General features: G+C 44.5%; 1 protein-coding gene across 1 annotated transcript in view; it reads left to right on the plus strand.

Annotated features, from left to right (window-relative positions):
- Window positions 1-26,074, plus strand: part of MYO10 (myosin X) — a 519,868-nt gene that overhangs the window by 254,687 nt on the left and 239,107 nt on the right. The window contains exons 5-9 of the mRNA XM_078687614.1: window positions 16,766-16,900; window positions 20,067-20,191; window positions 21,806-21,819; window positions 21,940-22,024; window positions 25,016-25,119. Coding sequence (XP_078543740.1) covers window positions 16,766-16,900; window positions 20,067-20,191; window positions 21,806-21,819; window positions 21,940-22,024; window positions 25,016-25,119 — 463 coding nt within the window. The remainder of the gene's footprint in view (window positions 1-16,765; window positions 16,901-20,066; window positions 20,192-21,805; window positions 21,820-21,939; window positions 22,025-25,015; window positions 25,120-26,074) is intronic.

Below are 26,074 nucleotides of genomic sequence, written 5' to 3' on the forward strand. Positions count from 1 at the left end.
CTTAAAGGACGCTTACCTCACAATTCCCATTTGGGAACCCCATCAGAAATTCCTCCAGTTCACTTGGTTAGGAAAACTCTACCAATTTTGCAGTCTCCCCTTCGGACTATCGTCTGCCCCTTGGTGCTTTACCAAGGTCCTACGACCTGTGACCGCTTGGCTCAGGGAAAGAGGGGTAAGACTGATCATATACCTGGACGACATTTTAATAATGGCCCAATCGAAAGAGACTGCCTCTCTTCACACAAACCTCGCAATCCGAATCTTGGAACATCTGGGGTTCATCATAAATTTAAAAAATCCTGTACAATACCCAGTCAAGAAACCCAATTCCTAGGCTTTACGGTAGATACTATCAAAGCGGAACTAAAATTACCATCCGAAAAAGTCAGGAAGGTAAGGAAAGAATTGAGGAAAGCTCTTCTGAAGAAAACCTTTCCTCTGAGGGTACTAGCAAGAATAGTGGGACTCTTGTCTTCAACGATCCAAGCTATTTTCCCAGGACCTCTCCACTATCGAGCACTTCAAAGACTAAAAGCGAGTGCTCTAAGATCAAACCACTCGTACTCCCATATGATCTCTCTAGATCAAGAGTCGAAGACAGACCTCCTCTGGTGGTTGAGGAATGCGGAAGCGTGGAATGGCAGAGCCATTTTCGGGGAACAACCGGATCTGATAATAGAATCAGATGCGAGTTTACAAGGTTGGGGAGCGAGATGTGGGAAATACTCAACAGGTGGTCGTTGGACCACTCAGGAGAAGAGATTGCATATCAACTGCTTAGAACTACTAGCAGGTTCATTTGCAATTCGTTGCTTTACACCCAAAACAGCGAAATGCTGCGTGACACTACGAATGGACAATGTTTCAGCAGTCCGCTACGTCAACAAATTAGGAGGTCCACACTCCAAGGGCCTGACGGACCTTGCGAAGAGTTTTTGGGAATATTGCTTGAACAAAGACATTTCGGTAGTAGCGGAACATATTCCGGGTTTGAGCAATGGTGTAGCAGATTGGTACTCCAGGAATTTCAGGGACTCAAGCAACTGGAGATTAGACAGACAAATTTTTCTGACTATTCACTCAATGTGGGGTCCTTTCAGGACAGACCTTTTTGCAGATCGCCTGAACACACAACTGAAGGAATTCTTCAGTTGGAGGCCGGACCCTCTAGCTCGGAAAGTAGATGCCTTTTTACAAGACTGGAGAGGTCTGAAACCTTACGCCTTCCCACCGTTTGCCTTGCTTCCTCGACTTCTTCTTCATGCTCGACGCTACACCGAGATTATAACCGTAATAACTCCTCTCTGGAGGTCCCAAGCCTGGTTTCCAGTCATCCTGGAAATGAGCATAGACTTTCCAATTCTTTTACCCACGTTCAGAGAAATCCTCTTGGGCCCAGAAGGAGACATCCACCCCCTTGTGGATCAGGGTCTTCTAACCCTGACGGCATGGAGGATTTCAGGAGACAATGGCAAATCCCTGGGCTTTCGCCTAATGCTTTCAGACTCATCTCTGAGTCATGGGCTCAAGGAACAAGGAAGGCATATAGACTGGTTTGGAACAAATGGGTTCGCTGGTGTCTTCAACGGAATTACGATCCCGTTTCAACTGATCTAGTTCATGTCATTAACTACCTATCGGAACTATTTACTTCAGGACTTTCTTATAGAACGGTTAATGTCTATAGATCAGCAATTTCTGCAGGCCACTCCGTTATTGATGGTCTATCCGTCGGACAGAACTTACTCACTAGGAAAATTATGAGGAGCATGAGAGTCATCAATCCTCCAACTGCTAAATATACCGCCCTTTGGGACGTTACTCTGGTACTCAGAACCTTATCTTCTTGGGGAGAAAACTCTTCCCTTTCTCTGAAACAAATCTCTCTCAAACTTACTGTTTTATTATGTCTGGTATCCTTCAGAAGAACCTCAGACGTCAAAGCCCTAGATGTTTCTAGCAGATCTTTTCAACCAGAGGGTGTTTGCTTTTATCTTAAAAGAAGAACCAAAACCTTATCCTCTTCTATCTTCTATCCCTTCTTTCCTCAAAATGAAAGACTTTGCGTGGTTAAATGCCTGAAAGAGTATGAAAGGAGGACTGCTAATCTTAGATGTAATGAAACTCAGTTATTGATTTCCTTCAGATCTCCCCATAAAGGAGTTTCCTCACCAACTCTAGCTAGGTGGGTGAAAGAAGTTATGTATGAAAGTGGCATCAACACCTCAATTTTTGGAGCTCATTCCCTTAGGGGCGCTTCTGCTTCCAAAGCCTATTTCCTTGGTGGTGGTTTACAAGAAATTCTGAAGGCGGCAGACTGGTCTAACGATAGTATGTTTAGATCTTGTTATTTTAGACCAATCTCTAATGTGATTGATAATGTTCTTAATGCACTTTGAACTTGCATAATATGGCCTCCGTGTCATGCCATAAAATTTAGATTTTTCACAGCCTGCTGGGCAGAAAATCTGGATTTTATTAAGGACACGGAGGCTAATATTATCCCGCCTCTTTTCTCATGTATAACCCACCCTTTATTTGATCAATGTTATTTGGAAATGTATTCTTCTTCTCTTTCAGAATAAGAATCTACTTCTCTCTGGATTACAAGTTGGAAATTTATTGGTTGGAATACTGTTCCTTTCCTGTTGAACATCTTTCTTCGCAGCCTGACAAGAAGGAAGATACTTGGTCTGAGATGGAGTAGTCATCTCTTCAGAATGTTCACAAAGTTCTATTCTATTATTGCTGCTGAGCTGTGGTAATAAAGGAGAATTTGCATAATATTAGCCTCCGTGTCCTTAATAAAATCCAGATTTTCTGCCCAGCAGGCTGTGAAAAATCTAAATTGTTTTTGAAACTATGGTGAATTGGTTTCATCATCGCTGCTGGAGTGAAGGAGTTCACAGCTCACCAGCGTACCAAGCTTCATAACTGATTTTTTTTAATCCTATGGCACTTTGACGTTCATCTCATCACATCTAAAAACAGTGACCTGGTACCTTTGTGATCAGGAACTCAGACCCCACATTATTTAGTGAGTACCTTCTGAGATCACTACTGAATTAATATGTTGAGGGACGCTGGGGTGAAGAGAGCTTCTCTGGACTCTCTAACACTCTTTGTCAGTCATTCCTTTAATAGACACATCTCTGGTCAGTCTGGACAAATTGGCCCAGATGTACGAAGCCATTTTGCATTTCTTAATAGGCCGATTTGCTATTTCGGCCAATTAAGAAATGCTAAATGGCCTTTTCAAATGTACTAAGGGCCAAAACTGGTAGCAATTTGTGATTTCTACATGGTAGAAATCGTAAATTGTGACATTAATTTAGGAATCACAAGTAGGGGTTAGCTATTTGCAATTCCTAAAGCACATGTGCGTAGCATTTCATGAATGCAAATTGGGAATTTAGGCAATGCTGTCACCATTGATTTGAAGTCATTGTAACCATGTGCAAAATTAATAAATGCATTTAAAAATGCATTTTTTAAATGTGACATGAATGCACAGATGCCCCTAGGCATATGTGCACTTACTTGTGCACTAGGAAATTCAGGGTTTCTTCCACAGTGGCCTTAAGCCCAGAGTCACCCTTGGCTTTGCCTTTCTTAAATAAATTGAGATTTCCTATAAGGAAATTGCAATTTAGGACGGTCAAACCATTTCCTAATTGCTCATAGGCCCGGAATGCAATGGCATTTCCTATTTGCGATTCCCTAATAGCTAATCCTCCTTTGTAGAAATCGATATTAGGGAATCGCACATTTAGTACATATTCTTTTGCATTTCTTAAATCGCGATTCCTACGTAGTCAGTATTTAAGAAATGCAACCGGAAGCTTTGTACATCTGGGCCATTGTTCATAAATACCGCCTGCTGCGCCTTCCTCTACCCAGTTCTATTTATTTTCTAAGCCATTGGAGTGATTAAACAACCCAGTACTTCACAACCAGCATATCTCGTCCTACTTGGAAGAGAACCTGGCATCACCGTTGATGCAGTACCTAAAACTGAACACGAAAATGACCTTCTAGTGCAAGTGATGAGTGGTGATGCCGCTTCATGGAGGAGTCCAAAAGATCTAATAGCAGAGCTGTCGAGGGTGGCAGCATTGAAGATCTATCTGGTTAATTGCTACATAATAAATGTTTTTTTTACATGTTCTTATCCTTGGAGCCAGAGGTCTGCCAGGTAACTTATAAGACTTTTTCTTACATTTATAAAAAAGAAAAAAAAAATGAATATTTATATGCAGTATTCATCTCCGTCTCCAAGGACACTGCAAAAGTGCAAAAAAAGTTATTTGATTTGATTTGATTTGATTTTGGGATTTATAGAGCGCGTAGCTACCCTAGGGCATCCCAGCGCTAGTGACCATAACTCCAGCAGGGTGGGGAAACAGGGGAGAGGTAATCAGGGGAAATTTAGGGGAAGAGCCAGGTTTTTAGTCGCTTCCTGAACCTGAGGTGGTTGTGTTCTTGCCTCAGAGAGAGTGGGAGGGAGTTCCACAATCTGGGGGCATTGTAAGAGAACAGGCGACCGCCGGTTCTGGCCTTCCTAATACTAGGGACGTTTGCGAGGGATAGGGAGTTAGATCTTAATTGTCTACTGGACTGGTGCTGTGTCAGAAGTGGTCTGAGAATGGGGGGGCCTTCATCATGCATTATTCTGTGGGCAATGCACAGGGTTTTGAAGTTGACCCGTTCTTTTACTGGCAACCAGTGCAGGTTTCTGAGGGCTGGTTTGGCCGAGCTCCTCGCTTTAGTTCCTGTTAGGATTCTTGCAGCCGCATTTTGTGCACATTGAAGTCTGTGGACTACAGAGGCTGGAGCCCCCAGATACAACACATTTCCGTAGTCTAATCTGGAGTTCACCAGCCCCTGCAGCAGGAGCTTCCTAGATTGGTGGGGGATTAGATGGAGAATCTTTCGTGCCATCTTTAAGAGGCCGAAGCAGGTTCCCGCAGTTTTTCTAGCTTGAGTCTTAAAACTGAGATCCTGGTCCAGCCATATCCCCAGGCTCTTTACCTCGGATTTGGGGATTGGTGGAGTTCCCATACATGGCGGCTAGGGAAGGGATGTGGGGATTTTGTTTGGATTTCCCAAGAGGAGTATTTCTGATTTCTCACCGTTTAATTTTAACCGGGAGTCGCACATCCACTGGTGCACCTTCTCAAGACAACTGGATAGATTAGAGAGGGAATTGTCTGATTGGTTAAGGGAAACGACGAGCTGTGTGTCGTCGGCGTACATTATAGATTTGATGCCAAAAGGTTTGACAACATCCTCGAGGGGTGCCATGTACACATTAAAAAGTGTGGGGCTCAGGGAAGATCCCTGGGGAACCCCACACTTGAGTGCCTGAGCCTTGGAGGTGGAGTACCTGTGATAAATGTGTATGATCTAGCCTGATGGGTTTCTTCTACTTGGCCTTTTCGTTTGAAAAATCCTATTAGCCATCTTTTCCTTATATATGGAATTCCTGGCTTTCCCCCGTATACTTACTGATCCTACATGCACCTGAGACCAATCCTCGTACAGCAATCGCCATTCTAAAGGCTACATTGATCAATGTAAGAAGGAGGAGGAAGGCAGGGTGTCTGAGATGCATGTAATGTATGTACGTTTGTTTTCACAGCTTTTAAAAATAGGAAAGATGACTCTCCTTTTTTATAAAGATTTACAAAGGCCCTATTGCCACCACAACGTCACTTTTTCTGACGTTGTGGTGGCGATAGAGACTGCACCTTATTCACAAGGCAGCGTTAAGCCACTTAACGTGGATTAACACTGCCTTGTAAAGAAGCCATCCTTTCACACTATGCTTAGCGTGAAAGGAGTGGAAATGGGTGTTGCGGTGGGCATTCCACTGCAACACCCATTGATTTTGACGCTGCCCCATATTTACAAGGGCAGCATAAATATGGGGCAGCACCAAAACTATGACCAGGGAAAACCTGTCCTTAACAGTTGTGCAGCACACAGAAACAGCAAAAGGCCATTGATTGTTTATGTGCAGGAAGGTGACCCTTCATGCAAATAAACAATTATTTAAAAAATGACGTTTTGCCACTTCTATGTTTCAAAATACCATTTCAGATTGTTTATGTGCAGGAAGGGACACCTTCCTGCACATAAACAATCATCCCCTACAATGCAGGCACCCTTGCACTATGGTGCAAGGGTGTCTATCTTGGCACTAGGCAGCTGAAATGAACACCAGCGCAGTTGGAAATGCAGGGCTACACCGTATCCTTCTAAATATGGCGCAGCCCTGCATTTTGGAAGTGGTGGAGCGTGGTGTTGAGCCAAGTTGGCTAACACCATCCACCGCCCCTTCGTAGGAAATATGCCCCCCTGTTTTTAGACGATGTAGGTGCCAAGCATTATGCTTGCCCTTCCATTTATTGCGCCTGTCAGGCTAAGGTGGGTGGTGTTTAGGTCTGAGTGAGTGCTGACTTCTGGAGGATCAGACGGGAAGTATTTACTCAGACGCCGCTGCTCCCCAGGGCAGAGAGTCCCAATATCGATGTTTTCAAAGAACGTGAATTGTGGGGTGCATTGCAAACCTTCACTACAATTGTGTTTCATTACTCGCCTACCACTCCAGAAGAGTGGTTGGTTATGCTGTTGTTGTGTGGTGAAGCTGCCGCATGGTGGCGTAGCAGCGCTGTACCAGGCACACTCGCCTGCCCTCCTGAGAGAATGTACCAACAGGAGGCCAGCTTCCCAGGTTCACTGCTTCACAGGTAACCCTCCCCTGCCTGTGCCTTTTTCTCTGGTATAGTCCATGAATGCAACTCGTAACTAGCCTCCGTCGTAGCCCTCCTTAACCATTTCACCAATCACAGAAACTTGTGTCTTCGTTTTGAGCACCCAGCGGTTTCAGTTAATTTGCGAAAGTATACAGCCTCGAGTGTGAATGAATAGGAAGGGCATGGATGCTGTTTTTTGTTCAGAGAGTGCCCTCTAGTGGATCACTTTTAGTTTTACATCTCCTTGATTTCACGCTATCTAAGTGTTGCAAAGTGCAGGCATTTTGGAGGACAGTATGTTAGAACATCTTCTGAAATAGTCCAGTGTCAGTTCATTGATTTGTTGTTTGAAAAGGAAAATAAGACGTGGTTATCAGAGAGAGATATTACAACCACAAATCGTAGCCTTTTTCCGAGTAAAGAAGTAAGTATGATCCAGGAATGCCCCGAAAACAGAACCACTTCATTCCAATTTCATTCATATAGTTGTTACTTAGCACTGTACAGGGAAACGTATTCTCCCTCTTACCAATTTGCTTGTATGAGTTATTGAACTTGTCTGTTCTTAAGATTTCTGACATATATAATTCACATATTAGGGCTATGGGTGGGATGAAAAAACTGTGGGAGGGGTTTCTCTCAAAGGGGCGTGGTCAATATAATTATGAGCATGGCTTAAAACACCAAAGCTAAAATTCTTTGCTGAGCATCGGGTGCCCCCTACTGGTATTTTGCTAGTTTCTGTCATTGCTCCCAAAGGTATTATACAAGTAACATTAAGCATACAACCAGCCAGGGCTATTGGCTTTGTCAATGGTTATTAGTTGCGTAAGATAAATAAGCAAAAACTACGGCTTCTTTGTATATCATTTTGAAAATACTTCAGTTCTGAAATGATGAGTCTGTGAAAGAATAACAGAGTCTCTTTGAAGTTACATCAAAGGCAGTGAATGGTGGTGCTGCTGCAGAGTTAAGATTCATTTTTGCACCCTGAGGGTGAGGGCAAAAATGCAGAGCCCGATGGGGACCCGTCTCAGCACCTGCTTTTTAGAACTGCCAGTGCTGAGCACCAGCAGGACCCGGCCCACTTAAAGCCCTGCCCTCTATGACACTAGTTCAGAGTGGTCGAAGCTCCTGGTTATTCCATTTGATTGTGGAACATTTATATATTTAAAAGCCAAAAAACACTGTTAATTGCACATTTCTTTAACTGCAGAATTCTCGAGTCCTATTGAAGGTGCTCTAGCACCCCAATTTAATAATAATTTGGTTTCATTCCTAAGACAGTGCAAACAAAATAGAACTAGTAGTCAAATATACTGTAGTTTTATGCTGGTGGTCACCCCAGCATACCAAATTTCACATTTGCTTGTTTTCTATTAACTTTTGTGCTGTTTAGTAGCACTGTTACTCATAGAAGCTGCTGTTAACCAATTTAATGTTTCTTTATTTATTGACCTCGTCGGAAGGATGAGGAGCTAAACCTTACCTGCTGGGATTTAATTTTATGACCTGCTATGCGTGCTTAACTCACTGAGCCATCTTGTTCATTTGTCCACAGTTATGCCGGTATCTAGGAAGCAATCACTGGCCATTTTAGCGATCCTTACAGCCTGTACACCATTCTGCTCTTGATATATTTTTTTGGTGTCAAACTTTGTAAGGCTTAAACTCTAATTATGCCTAAATGTTACCCTACAAAAAAGTCTGAATGCTGTGTTTTTAGTAGAGTTTCATAGCAGCAAGATAAAAATCCTGATTTTGTGCTTAGACAACATTTTGGCAGGTATACTTTCATTAAGCCCCCGGCAAACTTAACTAGTGTGCTTATGCCTGTCCTTGACACAGCCTTGGCACGATGGCATCTCCCTTTACTGCCATTCCTAGATTTGTTTGCCACTCTTGCACATATGTCAAATTATCCTATTTTATTTGGCCTTTGTGCCTGTCTCGAATTGGGCATCATCGTGAACGCTGTTCTCTGCTTAGAATCCCATCTTGCTAAAAATACTCTTTTCCGTAGAGTAAGAGAATCACATCTTTTGGCTTCAAATGACTTTGAGTTTTTCTTGAGGGTTTATTTACTTGCATTAAGAAAGCTGAACTATTGTTTGTTCTCACCTGGGTGCACATGAATTAGCCACACCTGCCAGGCCACATTTTTATAGTCCACAAGGGAGGCTCGTAGGAACCTTAATAAGTTAGCAAAATTTAACAACTAATTTCCTGGGAAAGGTGTAAACACTGCCCTTCATTCTTTTTTGAATGCTGCCAGAGATCAATATTTGGGACAGTTTGGTCACAGGGTCTCCAATGAAACCCTTACCTCATGCGCCACCATCCTGTCTGCACCCCTAACCAATCAGCTTAGACTTTGCTGTTGATAGAGTTTAGACCACTCCCCCTTTAGGTAATAGGGATGGGTATGTACAAGTTTAACCTAGATTGCCTAAGGGCATTCACTACGGTAAAAGGCTGGCTCAGTCTGGGCAAGGCAGTATTCTTTGTGGCCACACTGGCTATCAGGAACGATGCCCAGGTTACTGAGAACTGAACAGAGCACGTATGCTGGTCCGGACTGGCTACCGGGCGTTTAGGTCGGCTTCCAAGCTGGGGCCCAATTTTACTGCTGTGGCGGCTGATTTATGTTGATGGTGACCTGCATTTGCTTCTAAGTAAAGAAAGCAAAACAAATGGTTTTAAAGCATACTTTAAAAACATTTGTTTTTCCATTCTTTACATAGAAAGGTCCGGTAGCCAGTCCGGCCCTGCACATAATAAATCTGGCCTTTAAAACACGATCTTTTGATTAAACCTTTGGTTTATCACCTCGCCTTTTTCTTCTCTTTTTCAAATGCCCCTCTCCTTACCTTCCATCCTCTGCATGCCCCCTCTGTCTGAGCACAACCTACTCCCGACACATCCACCATTGACTTTTCTTTATTTCAGCAAATTACCCATGACTCATTTACAAGATCACAATCTCTCCTCCCTCTGATGAAAGTCATACCTATGCAACCTAACACATCTAATTTCCACTAACTCCTATATTAATCCCACCAACCACGCGTTTGAGTTCACCCCTCCGACTAATGATTGCAACCGACCGCTAATACTTAAGTACACCATAAAAAACTGAAATGACTGTATGGAATTGTTTGCTTTGAGTGTGCAGGACTAATCCCAATAATGGACTAACAGTAACCAATAGCATTAAATTAAACATCAACCTTGGGTCCCGGAGCAGCATGCTGCCCGGTGTAAAGTGCTTCGATGCCTCGTCGGGGCTAGTAAGCGCTATATAAATGCTATATAAATGCCTGCACATTGTCAATGTACAGCATCCCATTGCTGTGCAGTTCACGTATGCGAATATGGTCATCACGGTCAAGTCAAGTCAAGTCAGTAGATTTATATAGCGCGCTACATACCCATAGGGTCTCAAGGCGCTTGAGGAAGGGTGGGGAGTTACTTGTCAAATATCCATGTTTTGAGTTGCTTTCTGAATGCTAGGTGGTTCTGAGTAAGGCGAAGGTGAGTGGGGAGTGAGTTCCAAGTTTTAGCTGCTAGGTAGGAGAAGGATCTACCTCCCATGGTGGTTTTGTTGATGCGAGGCACAGTGGCGAGGGCTTGGGTGGAGGATCGCAGCTGGCGGGAGGGGGTGTAGAAGGATAGTCGTGTGTTGAGGCATTCGGGTCCTATTTCGTAGAGTGCTTTGTGTGCGTGGGTTAGGAGCCGGAAAGTAATCCTCTTATTGACGGGGAGCCAGTGAAGGTTTTTCAGGTGATCAGAGATGTGTTCTCTACGCGGGATGTCTAAGATGAGCCTGGCTGAGGCGTTCTGGATGCGTTGTAGTTTTTTCTGGAGTTTTGCGGTGATGCCGGCGTAGAGGGTGTTTCCGTAGTCCAGTCGGCTCGTGACCAGAGCGTGGGTGACTGTTTTTCTAGTTTTGGTAGGGATCCAGCGAAATGTTTTTTGGAGCATGCGAAGAATGTTGAAGCAAGATGAAGAAACGGCGTTGACTTGTCTGTTCATCGAGAGTGAGGCATCCAGGATGACGCCCAGGTTCCGTGCGTGGTCCGTCGGGGTGGGTGCTTTTCCAAGGGCCTCTGGCCACCAAGAGTCGTCCCAGGCGGAGGGGGAGGTACCTAGGATGAGGACTTCTGTTTTGTCTGAGTTCAGTTTCAGACGGCTGTGCTTCATCCATTCGGCTACTTCTTTCATTCCTTCGTGTAGGTTGGTTTTGGCCGTGTTAGGGTCTCTGGTGAGTGATAGGATCAGTTGAGTGTCGTCGGCGTAGGAGATGATGTTGAGGTTATGTTGGCGTGCGATGGCCGCGAGGGGGCTCATGTAAACGTTGAAGAGGGTGGGACTGAGTGAGGACCCTTGGGGTACGCCGCAGATGACTTCAGTGGCCTCTGATTTGAATGGTGGAAGGCGGACTCTCTGCGTTCTTCCGGAGAGGAACGAGGTGATCCATTCCAGTGCTTTTTCTTGGATTCCGATGTTTTTGAGGTGCTGTAGTAGGGTGCTATGGCAGACCGTGTCGAAGGCTGCGGAAAGGTCGAGGAGGATGAGGGCGACTGTGTCTCCATTGTCCAGTAGAGTTCGAATGTCGTCTGTTGCTGCGATGAGGGCGGTTTCAGTGCTGTGCTTGGCTCGGAAGCCGGATTGTGAGGAGTCGAGGGATTTGTTGGTTTCGAGGAATGCGGCGAGCTGGTTGTTGATAGCTTTCTCAATGACTTTGGCCGGGAATGGAAGGAGTGAGATAGGGCGATAGTTTTTGAGTTCGGTGGGGTCCGCTGTGGGTTTCTTCAGGAGGGCGCTGAGTTCGGCGTGTTTCCAGCTTTCCGGGAAGGTTGCGGAGTTGAGGGAGCAGTTGATGACATCTCGGAGGTGCGGTGCAATAATGGAGTCTGCTTTGTTAAAGATGTGGTGAGGGCAAGGGTCTGTGGGGGATCCTGAATGGATAGAGTTCATCAGACGGATGGTGTCCTCAGTGGAGATTGGCTTCCAGTCATTGAGGATGTTCAGGGGGGGTGGGGGTCCTGCAGTGGATTGGGTGGGTTGGTCTCCGGGTTGGTTGTCGAAGCTGTTGTGGATGTCTGCAATTTTGTTGTGGAAGAATGAGGCTAGGGAGTCGCAGAGGGCTTGAGAGGGGGTGAAGTCGTTGGAGTTGGCTGAGGGGTTGGTAAATTCCTTGACGATGTTGAATAATTCCTTGCTGTTGTGGGCGTTGTTATCTAGCCGGTCCTTGAAGGCTGTTTTCTTGGCGTTTCGGATTAGTTGGTGGTGTATGCGGGTGGCGTTTTTGAAGGCGTCTTTGGTGCTGGTGGTTGGGTCTTTTTTCCATGCCTTCTCGAGGGATCGACAGAATTTCTTGGATTTCTTAAGGTCATCGTTGAACCAGGAGGCCTTCTTGCTGCCTGGTTTGGTTTGTCGTTTTTTCAGTGGTGCTAGGATGTCTGCGCTGTTGGATAGCCATTGGGTGAGGTTGGTGGCTGCTTGGTCTGGGTTTGAGGAGTGGGCGGGGGGGTTTTGAAGAAGCGATGAGGAGATCTGGTCGATGGGGATTTTGTTCCAGTTTCTTTGCAGAGTGGGATGGTGGTGGTTGTTGGATGTGGGTTTGTTGTAGGTGAAGTGAACGCAGCTGTGGTCAGTCCAAAGGAGAGCTGTGGTGTGGCTGAAGGAGACATGTTTGCTGGAGGTGAAGATAGGGTCGAGTGTGTGACCTGCGATGTGGGTGGAGGTAGAGACAAGTTGTTTAAGTCCGAGGTTTGCGAGGTTGTCCAAAAGGGTGGTGGTGTTGCGGTCGTTGTTCTTTTCAAGGTGAAAGTTGAGGTCTCCCAGAAGGATGTAGTCCTCGGAAGGGAGTGCGTGTGGAGTGATGAAGTCCGTGATTTCTTCACTAAACTTTGCGCGGGGTCCTGGTGGCCTGTAAAGGAGGGTGCCTCTGAGTGTGGTCTTGGGGTTGATGTGGATCTGGAAGTGAAGGTGTTCAGAGTTGGCGAGATTGACGTCTGAGCTGGTTGAGATGCGGATGGATTTCTTATGGACGATAGCGATGCCTCCTCCTGTGTGTCCGGTACGGTCCTTGCGAATGATCTTATAGCCTTCCGGAATGGCAATGGTGATGTCTGGGGCTGAAGAGGCATTCATCCAAGTTTCTGTTAGGAAGGCGACGTCCGGAGAGATGGTGTCGAGTAGATTCCAGAGGTCGATGGCGTGTCTGTGGACCGAGCGGGTGTTGAGCAGGATGCATTGTAAGTGGTTGGGATCGGATATCTGTTGTGAGTTGGTAGATGAGGAGTTGTTCTTGGTACCGTCGAACTTGCAGGAGTAGCAGGAAAAGGGTCCATGGGTATGTCCAGGAGCGGTTTGGACGCAGTTGGGGGAACGGCCGGGGTTAAGGGCTAGGAGGGTGGTGGCATCGTAAGTAATGCGGGAGGGGTGGGCAATGCGAGGAACAAGGGGTCTGGCGCTGGGCGCGGTATTGGCGCGGACGGGCGTAGACGGGCTTACCTTTGGCGCACCTTCAGCGAGGCCGTAGCGCGTGGACGCTGCGCGTGGGACCATCTGCCATAAATGGACAGTGGAGGGGGCGGAGCGTGGGAGGGGCAGCAGGGAGGCGGTAGTGTGGGTGAGGGGCGGGTCAGGGGATCCCAACAACAAAATGGAGGGTCAAAGGGAAAGCCAGACAGGGACAACAGTTGCACAAATGCGACGAGTGAGCAGTTCTTTGAAATCAGTGCATAAACAAAAACACTGGAGAAATGAGCGCAGCTGCCTGAGCGAGGTCGCGCTAATGAAATCAATCAAAGCTGCGGCGCTACAATTCAGTGCTAAACCGCGCTAAATTTGAATGTTACACAGCGCTATAATTGAAAGTTACACAGCGCTACAATTCTATGTAAAGCAGCGCTACAATAGGATGATACACAGCGTTACAATTCTATGTAAGACAGCGCTACAAATGGATGCTACAGGGCGCTACAATTCTATGTAAAACAGCGCTACAATTGGAAGATACACAGCGCTATAAATCTATGTAAAACAGCGCTACAATTCGATGTTACCCAGAGCACGAAATTGACGATGCCAGCAACTCGATAGCGTGGAGTGATACAGCTGTGAGTGAGGAGGAGCGAGGGTGAGCGACCGTTCTGAAGAGAGTCCAGGTGGTCACACGGTGACTCATGTTAATCACAGTGCAGTGGTTTGTCACAGACATTGATTCAGCCTTTTTGCCTGGAAAAAATAAGTACATGTGGTTCTTTTATATTTTTTCCCCACCATGCTACTGGTGGTAATTTAAGCCGCGATCTCATTGTGGGAATAGGAATGCATTCTTCGAATTTCTACATAAAATGAAGACTGTTTCACCGAACACACACTTGATGAAACAGTGACACCCTGTGGTGGCATCTAAAAGAACAACCACGAACTCGTCAGTGAATGGTCCATGTATTTTTCAATCACAGTGGTACGTTGTAAGCCTCTGTCTAAAGTCGTAGGCCCAGATTTACAAAGATTTTGCTTTGAGTTTGCGTTAATTTTTTGATGCAGGACCGACGTAAAATTCAGGTCGCTATTGAAAACAAATGCATGGCAATTTGCTTTCGTTTGTAACCAAAAGCAATGTTGCATTACATGAGCATTCCTGTCTATCCATCCATGGATTTTGGCACACATTGATAACTACCCATCTAAAGACTTGCAAATATGGATTTGTGCCAAAATCCTAAGCCTCCCTGAAGAGGCTGGCATATCAAGAAGAAGTAAATTTATTTCTCCTCATTCTGTAGCACACATGCAAAGAAGAAATTGCCTTTCAACATCGTTTTTGTGCGGTAAGGGAGCCGCTGTGCTGTGTTGCATGAACTGGGCCAGGTCTACTAAGATATGACACTCTTCAGCTCTCTACCTGTGGTGGTACAGCCGCTTCCTATTGCGGTGCACTTGAAGCTGCCTCTTGCCAGCGCAGGCTCCCTTGCACCTTGGTGAAAAGATACATGCGTTATCGGCAGGATTGTTTTTGTGCAAGAAGGAACACCTTCCTAAGCATTAGGGGGGCATATTTACCAAGTATTTGGGTTGCCTTGCACTTCACAAAGGGGCGCTTCACAAAAGGGTGCAAATACTAAGTTACATTTATCAATCAATGCAAGGCCTCCTTACATGGCCCTGAGTGGCTTGATACATCTAAAGTAACACAACACAGCAGAAATCTCTGTGATGTGTTACTCTGCCCCAGGGAGGCAATCAATGGGTGGTTTGTGGGTGTTCTCATGCAACACCCATGGATTTTGGAGCATTCCCAGAGTTACCATTACTGGTAGACCTGGGGATGTGTTGAAATGTTGCGCATCCCCAGGGGAGGGGGAATTAGGAGAAATATCTTTCTTTCTCATCGTTTTTTACTGTTCTGTATGTGCTGCATTCTGTAGCCCACGTAGAAAGAGAAACATTCCCCAGTGATTGTTTTTGTGCAGGAAGGAAAGTCCCTTCCTGCACGAAAACAATCCTGCTTACAACACAGGTATCCTTGCACCATGGTGCAAGGGTGCCTGTATTGGTGCTAGGCAGCAGGTTGTGCACCAGTGCTAGGAAAGACAGGCATGCACCATATTATGTTAAATACGCCGCATTCCTGCTCGTTCCCTGTCACTCAGCGCAGCCAGGTGGCTTGGTGCCCTGTGTGACTTTTTAATAAATATGCCCCAAGGGTATTAAAATTACTAAGCAACACAAAGCCAAGCAAGTTGACTTTGCATGGCTCAGTAATTGCCTAAATGGATTTTGCGTCTGGCTGTGCCACAAAAGTGATTCCACCTCCTCACAAAATCTTAGTAAGTCTGGGCCGTAACTTTTAAAATGTAAGGCTAGAAATGTGTTTGTTGCGCAAAAGATCATTGAGTGAAATTGCAATTTGTTTGTTTTTTACTAATACATCAGTGAGTGATATCACCAATGTCATGCTGGGATGTACACTTACGCTATAAGTACTATGTTCATATACGAGTGCAGTGTTGAACACAGGTTAGCTCAGTTTCTCACATACTCATTCGATCACACATGCATGCATGTTACAAACACATTCTACTACACAACAAGGAAAAGGCAGTTAAAAGGCCAGATGGGCAACATGTTAGCTGTATCAGCTTGGTTGCAGTAAAACGTGTGTTTGTTCGGTTATTTTTTTCATAGACACGGGCTGGTAAATAATTACATTTGTCCTCAACCACTGCACGTATAGCACCACTACTGCAATTTGAAGCAGCAGCACACTGTGAGGATAGGCAGAGCACCAGTGTGTTTAGCAGAATATATTTATTTTTATTTAACATTTTTCTATAGTGCCTCTCTTTATCATGCATGATGAGCCGCGGCTGGCACAGGTAAGCGCGGTGGAGTGGGGCAGTGCGTAGCAGGGGGAGGAAGTCGACAGATGATGGATTAGCTATTATTTATTTAATTATACCTATTCCATCGTCTGTCGACTTGCCCCCCCCCCACTCTCACCTCGCCCCACCTCGCTTACCTGTGCCGTCCGCCGTTGCTCATGACATTATTCTTACTCATTCTTCCATTAAGAGGTAAGTGTTCCTAAGGTGGTCAAAGGTGAAATGGACATGTTGTATTTGTTTAACACTTTCAAACAGTGAGGAACTATTCCAGATGTATCATAAATAAGATACAGGGGCGTAACACAAGCTCTTGCAGCACTGTGGGTCCCCATCCTTATGGGATCCCCCTGTCTAGTCTAAAGCCTCTGGATATCTGTGGGATAAAGGAGTTTCATGGGCCCTTCACAACATTCTGCAGGGAGGCTCGATCACTTTGCTTTATGCCATTTATATGATCACTGCGTGAGAAAGCTCATGTAATGATGTGTACAGCGATTGCCATTAACCGGGGGCCTTTAGGAAAAGGAATGCATTGGACACATATTTTCATGCTACAGAAGGTGATACTGATAGTTTCCAATATATTATGTCTTTCAGTGGTGAAAGTGGCGCGGGTAAGACCGAAAGCACAAAACTAATCCTCAAATTCTTGTCTGCGATGAGCCAGCATTCCCTGGAATTATCATCCAAGGAGAAAACAACCTGCGTGGAGCAAGCCATCCTGGAGAGCAGGTACTGTGCCACGTTCAATGCGCAAACATGGCCGCAGCCTCAGACCCTAAAAGCAGGATTGACTTACTAAGAACTTTCGCACACATGCAACAGGGCAGGAGACAAAGGGAGGTTGGAGCTGTGTCTGGATATGTATGCAAGTGTATCTATAAAACACAAACCTAGCTGGGAAGCAACTGAGTGCTGAATAGCAGGCACAGCCCTGAGCTGCGGTTCATGATTGGTACAGAGAGTTAGGTGGCACTTGCAGTATTATTGTCAAACTAGCTGAACTGCAGGCTAACGATGACTGTTGTGATGTCTCCAGCAAAGTGTTTTCCATAGTGTGGGAGTACCGACTGAGAAGGAATGTCTTCTGTTTTTTTAATTTCTTTAATATCCTCAGACCGGAGAGGGAGGCAAAGTTGCTTGTATCTAACAACATTTGCAATTTTAACATAGCCACACACTGACACATATAACGTTTATTGATGCAGAAGTGAATAAATAAATCCCTGGTTCCCAAAAAGTGATTTTGCTTGTTATAATGTACCATCATTTTATAAAAGCTGCTGTTTAGCGACTACTGAATTTTAAATCTCAATTGCCGATACATATCTTATTTGAGTTGATTGCTTTGGAATAAAGTCATCATGTCTACTGCTATTCAAATTTGAAAATAAGGGAATCTGCACTCTACACAAGCGGTTTGAGCTGCCCGCGCTAAGCTTTACAGTCAACCTAGTGGATTGCTATCCATGTTGCATATGCTTAGAATTTTAAGAGGGAAGATGTCTCTCTCTTATGTGTTGACAGGTTCAAATATCTAATAACGTGGATTACACTTCAGAGTCAGTATCTTTGTTAAGGGCTAGGTGCCATCTCCTGTGTAGTAAGACCAGTGCTTACTTAAAATGGGCTGGTGGTCACTCTTTTGTGGGCACCAGCATTTATTTTTCTTCATCAGGCTTTGATCCAGAAAAATAGAGAGAAAAAAAGGGGAAAGAAGAAGCAAGAGAATGATGGAAAAACTGTGACAAAGGGAAAATTGCAGGGTTTAAAAAGAGCATGCAACAGTGAAATAATGGGCCAGGGAGTAGCTGGTGGTGAATTATAATCATGAGATGGAATCAAGACTACACAGCCTTGATAATCGGCACGCCCACATTCAATAGCGTTGCCTGCAGACTTCTGAGCAAACTTTTTGGTACCAACATGTATTCTTTTACAAAAGAAGCACTGAGTGAAACTTGCGTGTTTGGGCACATTTTACTGAGCCGCTGTATATAAAAAAAAAAACGAATAAAGTACTTTTGAATTTGAATTACTGAGCCGCTGATTTTTCAGTGTGGCCGAGGACAAGGTGAGCTGCAGGTCTGAATGCGCCTGCACATGATGGGATACATTTGCTTTGGCCCCTTAGTGTGTCTCTGTGAACACTGGTACACGCACAACCTTTCGATTTTTTAGAGTGTGGGTCATATATGGCTTTCAGTCTATACAAACTCCGAAACGGAGGACTTTTTTTCTGAGGCCAGATTGGCTGTTCCGCTTCCAATGAGAGATATGCCAGTAAATGTGCTCGACCATCAAACGGTTGGTGATCTCAGCACCAGGCGAAATCAAATTGTCTGCAGCTTTCAGTCATGTGATATCGTAGTTGACAAGCATTGATGTGTGCATCTGGGTTTGGAAACAGCACAGAAAGTTTATATTATGTGATAGAAGATGTACCAGTTAAGCCGGTCCCATAGTCTCCCGAAGTAGTTGTCACACATAGGGTGAGTTTTGGGCTTTTTTTTTCATTTATAAAGTTTTATATAGCGCGAGAACCTCAATATGTAGACATGTTTTTCCTTTCGTGGATACTGATCTAGAATGTTGGCATGTGTGCAGAACAGCCGTGGACTTAGTATGTCTTTCTAGCCAAGTGTAGGTAAACGACTGCAAGTGAGTTTTCTTTTACTAATGAGATATTTTGTAAAGTTGGAGTGAATTCAGGCTGCAGATCTGGTGCTTGCGAAGGATGCAGGTTTGAGAGTGCTGGCCCCTGGGTGTCTCCTCTGCAGCACAAGCTGATATATTCTCCAACAATAGGGAGGGACAACAGTCTAGAAGCACTGTCATCCAACAGGAGCACCCAACTCTGTCTTAGTTGTAATGGGCATGTGTAGCAAACAAAGAAAAAGATGCACATAACGGTCCAAAGGAGAAAAAAATACAGCAGTGAGCAGAGACCGCTATTGTTGTGTGGAAGGAGGGTCTCTGTCCACTGAGGAATTTCAAGGCAGGCAACCTGTAACAGGCTTTTTTTGATTGTCACTTTGTGCAGTCAGTCAGACCCTTGGGGACTTTGCATGGCTGGGTCATGATGTCTGACTGAAGCAGTCCTGGGTTTGGAGTACCTGTCTCAACGGCATAGCTATCACTAGTACAGCAGGTGCAGCGGCACCAAAGGCCCAGTAGTGAGAGGGGGCCATTGCATCCCAATTATGATTGTCCTTAACCATCCAAAAATCACCCTCATGGCTCGTTTGATGCCAAACGCTGCTGCATCTGCTGTGACTGATCTCTAACTGGAAACAGACTGTTATTCATGCGTGCCACAGTATAACCCAGCAAGCACTTTGTCCCCACAGTGAAGCAGGAATGTGCCTACTAAGGGCCAGATGTAGGAGCCCTAATACCGGTCGGAAACGGCCGATTTTGGCCGTTTCCGACCGGTATTAGCGTTTTCAGATGTAGGGCATGCATTTACAGAATCGGTATTTTACCGATTCAATGCTTCAATGCCCATAGGAATCAATGGGCATTACCGATTCGGTATTTACTGAATCGGTAAATACCGAATCTTAACGATTCGGTATTTACCGAATCTGAAATACCTACATCTCCCCTCCTCTTTTTTTACCACTTCTTAAATACCGATTCGGTATGAATCGGTATTTAAGAAGTGGTAAAAAAGATTTACCTACATCGGGCCCTTAATGCTTTAAATTAGTGACGAGGATTCGTATAACTTGCGACGTTTTACACCTTAGACCAATATTTCGCTGGATTCGAGATCCATGGGTCTGGGGTGCACGATAGCTAGATATCATACTTTCTTTAAGAACCTCAGAAGTGAAATGTCTTTCCTTGGATGCGCGTCACAAGTTTGCCCTGATGTCTTCTTCTGTTTTTACAGCCCCATCATGGAAGCGTTTGGAAACGCAAAGACGGTGTATAACAACAACTCCAGCAGATTTGGGAAGTTTGTCCAGCTTAACATCTGTCAGAAGGGGAACATACAGGGAGGAAAAATTATAGATTGTATCCTTTTATATATGTACCTTATCGGCTGCTGGTGAGATAGCTCAGTGAGTCAAGAGTCCGCTGCTGATATCTCATGTGTCTGCACTTTACAAGTTCAGCCTTTCCTCCTTCTGCAGTCTATTGATTGAATGTCACTATATAGTGTAATAACAACGCTTGTAACTTAGAGTGCTTAGAAAGCGGATCAAATGTATTACTTATTCCTATATAAAACAAGCATAAGCAAAGCCAATAGGGCTTCCTCGCATTGTCTGGCACTAAAGCGAACTTCCTTGTGTGTGGATGTGCTCCTTGTGAAAGAGCAGAATGCATCACTCACAGAGAAGTTAGCCAGTCACTGCAGTGGTCTGACCTATTGTCTCATGCTGTATGTTGTAGTGGTCGTAAGAAAAATGTGAATGACACAATAATAGAACAATGGATGAGGAGGGTTGACCCTCTATAAGTAAGAACATTTTACATATAATATTTGTAGAATCAAAAGCTCTTGGCTAATGCCACTCCTCATTAAAAAACACTGTGTTTCATATTGATATGCAGGAGCATAAAGGCTTTTGATGAATATATTTGTCTATAAAGGAGGTTTATTTACATGTACTCTTTCTTGTGCCTTCACTTTAATGCATGCATTTGTTTAAATAGTTTTACCTCCATATACTATAATTGCTGTTAAGTCATAAATGGTGTCCGTGAAATAGCTGATTCATCAGAAGCAACGCTGCAGCATCTTATGGAATTGGGTCATGTTGATGCAAGAAAAGGTGGCCCTTTGGGCTAATTCCCTGGACAAGCCCATGTTGTCTGTATGTGTGTGCATATCTTCCTTTCACGTCCGCGTTGTCTTTAACAACAGATTCAATGCTAAGTATTATTAATTTGTGAATCTGTTCTCACCCTCTTTCCAACACCACTTGCTGATGCAGCAAAATTTGACGCTCTCTGCTTCCATTACACCATCAAACCTTAAGCATCTCACCTGACAAGTTTCATATTGGGCGACCAGTAAATTGATACTTGTATAGTGCACTACTCACCCGCAAGGGTCTCAAGGCGCTTGTACGAATACCGCTGTGGAACCTATCCTGGCTTTCCCTGTGAGGTGTCCACTCCTGGGCACCCCCAAGGTGGAGGCCAGGCATCCTTAGCGTTGTGGGGGCCGTTGTGGAGATTAAGCAAGCTATTGCCCAGAGTTGCAGAGTGGGACTCCATGATTGGAATAGGCACCGAGGCGAGAATTATCAGGTCCATGGAATTTTTGAGCCCAAGACCCGCCGAGGCGAGGAATTAAACCCTGGCCCCGGGTTAGACCTCTGCATCAGGGTCTGCCGCTCTAACCATTGAGCCACACGTCAGTAGTACGTTCCCGGTGCAACAACATCCATTTTTTAACACCAAGTTTAAATCACTGAATTTCAGCTGAGTGATGAAAGCTCCAAGAATCCTCTAGTTAGGGTATTCTAATGCACTGTCTCAAATTATTACTACCAACATGGAGCCGCCTGGCCACCTGCGGCAGTCCAGCACCAGCGGACACACTGGCCCGGACACTGTCTTTACTACTATCCTATTTTATCTATATCTTCCTTGACCCGTGCTTCTTTCCAACTGAAGATTTATTAGAAAAAGTAAGTAATCATTTATTACTATTTCATTAATGATATTAATGTAGAAACTAAAGTATGTTTTTTGTTTTTTATAAAGTAGAGAAAAACCTATAAGCCCAATAACAATGTTGTTCTCTGCAGAATCGAGTCGTGAGGCAGAATCCCGGCGAGAGGAATTACCACATTTTCTATGCCCTGCTGGCAGGGGTAGAAGGCGAAGACAAAGGTTAGTGTAAGCACGCACAGTAGGGTGTCGGAGGAGGTATTTGCATGCAGAGGGTTGCCAGAATTATTGGGGAGAGATCCCAGTGTTCTTCTATACTGCCTTAATAAAAAGCGGAGGAGCGTGATCTCTCTAATAACAATTTTCAAAATAATTATTGCAAAACGTTTCAAAATGCAGTGTGCAAGGGCTTGATAAATGAATAAAGGTTTCAACGGAATATCCACCTAGGCTAACCTTGTTATAATAAAAGCTGTTGAATGCAATTGACACATGCCTTAACCACACACATCTTTGTTAGCCTCTTACTGGCACTAGAAAGACCCTTAAGAGATAGGGTTAGTCAGGCTGCGGTAAGAAACATTTTCTACCCTTCATTCACTAAACCCATGTTCATAAGTTTGTGCTTCGTGCACTGATTCGCGACATATGTGTAAATCTATGCGGCAGAATGTTCCACTTAGAATTCTTAGATATACATCTTAAGAGATTCACAACAAATAAAATTGCCATTACCTTCTAGGAAATCTAAGCAACATTTAGATTTCAATATATAAATTGAACAATAAGCAGCAATATGTATGGCAGAAATGCACAATTGCACAATTATATTTTTCTCTTTTTTGGTTCCACATTGAGGCTGATTTTCCAAGGAGAGAAGTTTCTTCTGTTGCACCTCTATTATGGCTTATTGGGCTTTCTTCACATCTTCGTTGCACTGTTACTTCAGCATTACAGTCCCTTGTCTGGCTCTGCAAGATGGGTCTGAAAATCCATGGAATTACTTGCGATTTCCCACAGAGTAATACTTTTGTGAATGTTCTCCACCTTTTCATATGATTCGTCTCAACCTCTTCCTGGGGAACAGCCCTCTTCCCTGCCTTAACCTTAATGTCCTGAATATAGAAAATCTAGCAAACTTGCCAGTTTCCCAAGTCGAGTCGTAAGTCCCATATTGCAGGTGTAAATGCCTGCAGATGCAGGTTTTATGATCCTGGATATGTCTTGTGTGCCCTCAAATGAAACATTTTGAACATCCAGGAAATACCCATCTGGGCCGGTGGCTCAGTAGACGTTTAAATTCATCCCATGCCATGAATCTGTGTTTGAATCTTAGTGGGTCAATTCAGCATGTCATCCATCTAAGGTCATATTACATGAGTACCTTTGAGTGGGGTAGCAAAAGTTAGTGCCAAGGTGCCCCGACGAGTCAATGTGAGTATTACAAACACCTGTTATGATCCCTAGGAGCGCAAAATGTTTTCAGAGTTGGTCCCTACATTTTGAACTAGCAGCGGGATAGTAAAGGATATGGGGCGGAAGAGGTAGTCTAATAAAGGTTTTGTGCATTACAGTGGTAGGTAAACGAGCAGGTGGATTGGGCATGGGCAGTCTTACCTGTCCTCAAATATGTCCAGTGGCAGCTGGTAGGGAACGGGGGTGGGGAAGAATATAAAAACAATAAAACACTTACCTGTTCTGACGGCCACATCTCTCCTATGCTTCTCTGCTTCGGGAGAAGCTGCAGGAAGCACCCAGCACATAGGCTTCCCCGAGCCAAATCACAACGCTGCAATGCAGCATTGTGATTGGTTTGAGCACTGTGAATCGGCACTCCGATCTCAACAGGGAGCCTGTGCATATTCCCCACCAGACTGTCCATTGCAGCTTGGTGGGGAATATGCAAAGTGCGCACAGTCCTTTCCTCCTCCCACCCTGAGCACCCAGCCCGCTCCACCCTAACCCAGCCCCCAGCATCCAAAAATAAAACAATAATAGCCTTGTTATTATCGTTTTATTTTTTCCCTTTTCACTGCTCTATGAGCAGTGGGGCGACGCGTCTCCGCCTTAGCGGAGGAGCCGCCACTGAATATGTCTTTATACTGCTGTGCCTCTAAATATATCTGTTAATCTTTCGCTTTGGGAATTATTACATCACTTCAGAGAAATACGGTAGATAGTCATTTCACACAGTTATTTGTGTTGTAAAGCGAGAGCGTCCTTGAAAGCAGAAGTGGAGCAGGTGTTTTTTTTCTCCTTCGGAGTTTTATATATCGCAAACTTGACCCGAAGAAATCAGGTATCAGAGCGCTGTACATGAGCACGGTTGATGTCGGTGTGATCAACAAGTCTTCGTTGCATCATCTTGCGGTATAGGTTGGTGTGACATCCTTGGATACTACTCTGCAGCAGTGATCTTTCTTGGAATAAGGGGGTCAAAAGCATGAAAAGTCTCACGATTTGCTAATGATTCAGTGACATGATAGCATGTGCATAAAATCTATACAAGATTCCACAAGTATAATCCTCAGTGCATTAGGATTGTTTTATTCTTTCTGCCAAAACAATCCCAGTTTCACCTAGAAAACCGTGTAAAACACTCACAACACATAGTATCTGTAACAGTGCTGTAATGGAGAAAATTAAGTAGCAAGGGGCGAAAAGAAGGGGCAGCCATTATGTTTCTTACCTTGGGTTAGGGCACTGTCTGTATTCATTCAATAAAAGTGGAATGTTAAAACATATACGAAGCTGTTGTCATGCTTGTTAATATTGGCATTGATGTAAAATTTCTCTGTTCAAACAACTGATTGAGCTTTTTGTCTCCTCTTTTCTTTTTATTTTACACCCTTATTCGTCTTTAACACACTTATCTGCCTATGTTTCTCCTCTTTCACCAACGCCCACCTTTGTCAAACCATTTGTATCCTGTTCCTCTCATGTAAATGGTCTCTCACACCCGTCTCTGCTCATTCCATCTCATACATCCACCTCTGCCCTACCCTCTTGCTGTATTTTCTCAATTGACGCTGTTTTTGAGCTGGGTTTCCAACTATGCCCCAACCTCTTGCGCTCTCCACATTTTCTACGCTCCCTTTCTATGTCTTGCTTGCTTTGATTTGGCCCATCTCCTGCCAATCCCTCCCTTTCTTCCATTCCTCATTCTCTCTTTGTCGCTTTTTCCCTGCTGCCCCGCCTGCGGCCGCAACACAGAGGCCTTTTATTTATTGAACCCAGAGAACTACCACTACCTAAATCAGTCGGGGTGCACTGCAGATCGGACAATCAATGACAAGGAGAGCTTTCACGAAGTCAAAGTAAGTTGATCTCGTCTTCCAATGTAAAAGTAATCTAGTTAGGGCATTACCTATGTAAGACTGCAGCATTTGATGTTTCTCTTCTTATGCTAGAGGTGCTGCTGGCTTTGCAGTCACCTTATTTTCAGTCATTTGTACTAGTCCACGTTACCCCTGCACACAAGGAGCCGATAGATGGGTGGCTAGATTCCCTGGCCCCACAACGTGTCCATTTTCAATCACAGGGAGGTGTTTTCAGTTAACAGAGTATAGGTTTCCTGAAGCTGTTGGCCAACTTGTAGGAAACGATGTAATGGCACAGTGGCCAAAAAACATGATGAAATAGAATGTTCCTCAGAGAAAATGCAGGTGGTTAAAACTAATTCAGGATTTTCCACCCACCACATTTAATTGTTCCAATCTTGCAAGAATCCCTATCTTTTCATTCCTGAAAATAGAAATGTCGAGACCGTTCTGCATATCAAGTGCCTCATTTGAAATAAAGCATGAAGGCTTTTCGTGTCTGTTCCAATCCTGCGGGGGTACAATACGTCCCGTGACTGTATGTCGGAACTTGTCGAGTGTCTGGCATGTGAAAAATGCTAACCAAAACCAAACAACCCCACAGGAAGAACAGCCCCCTGTGTCTTCTTCTCCCCTTCCCCCCACGCAGAAGCAGTGAGGCCACAAACTAGTAGTTGTAAAATGTTTAACATTCTCAAAGTCAGTTAGTCTGAAATAATGAAACCCATCTACAGAGACAGATTGTACCTTTCCACCTTCTTTTTTTGTACTAGAAATAGATATCAGATAACAAAGGCATTTTTTAGGAATGGTGCTTCTAGTCAGAAATAAATATGAGAAAAAAACACAGAAATATTTGCCTATTGCACATACTTTACCATAGAGACACCCACCACACACACACACACACGCACACACACACAGAAACACACATACACACACATGTGTTACC

Source organism: Lissotriton helveticus, chromosome 4_1 (genome assembly GCF_964261635.1).
Source record: "Lissotriton helveticus chromosome 4_1, aLisHel1.1, whole genome shotgun sequence".
In the NCBI taxonomy this organism is placed as follows: Eukaryota; Metazoa; Chordata; class Amphibia; order Caudata; family Salamandridae; genus Lissotriton; species Lissotriton helveticus.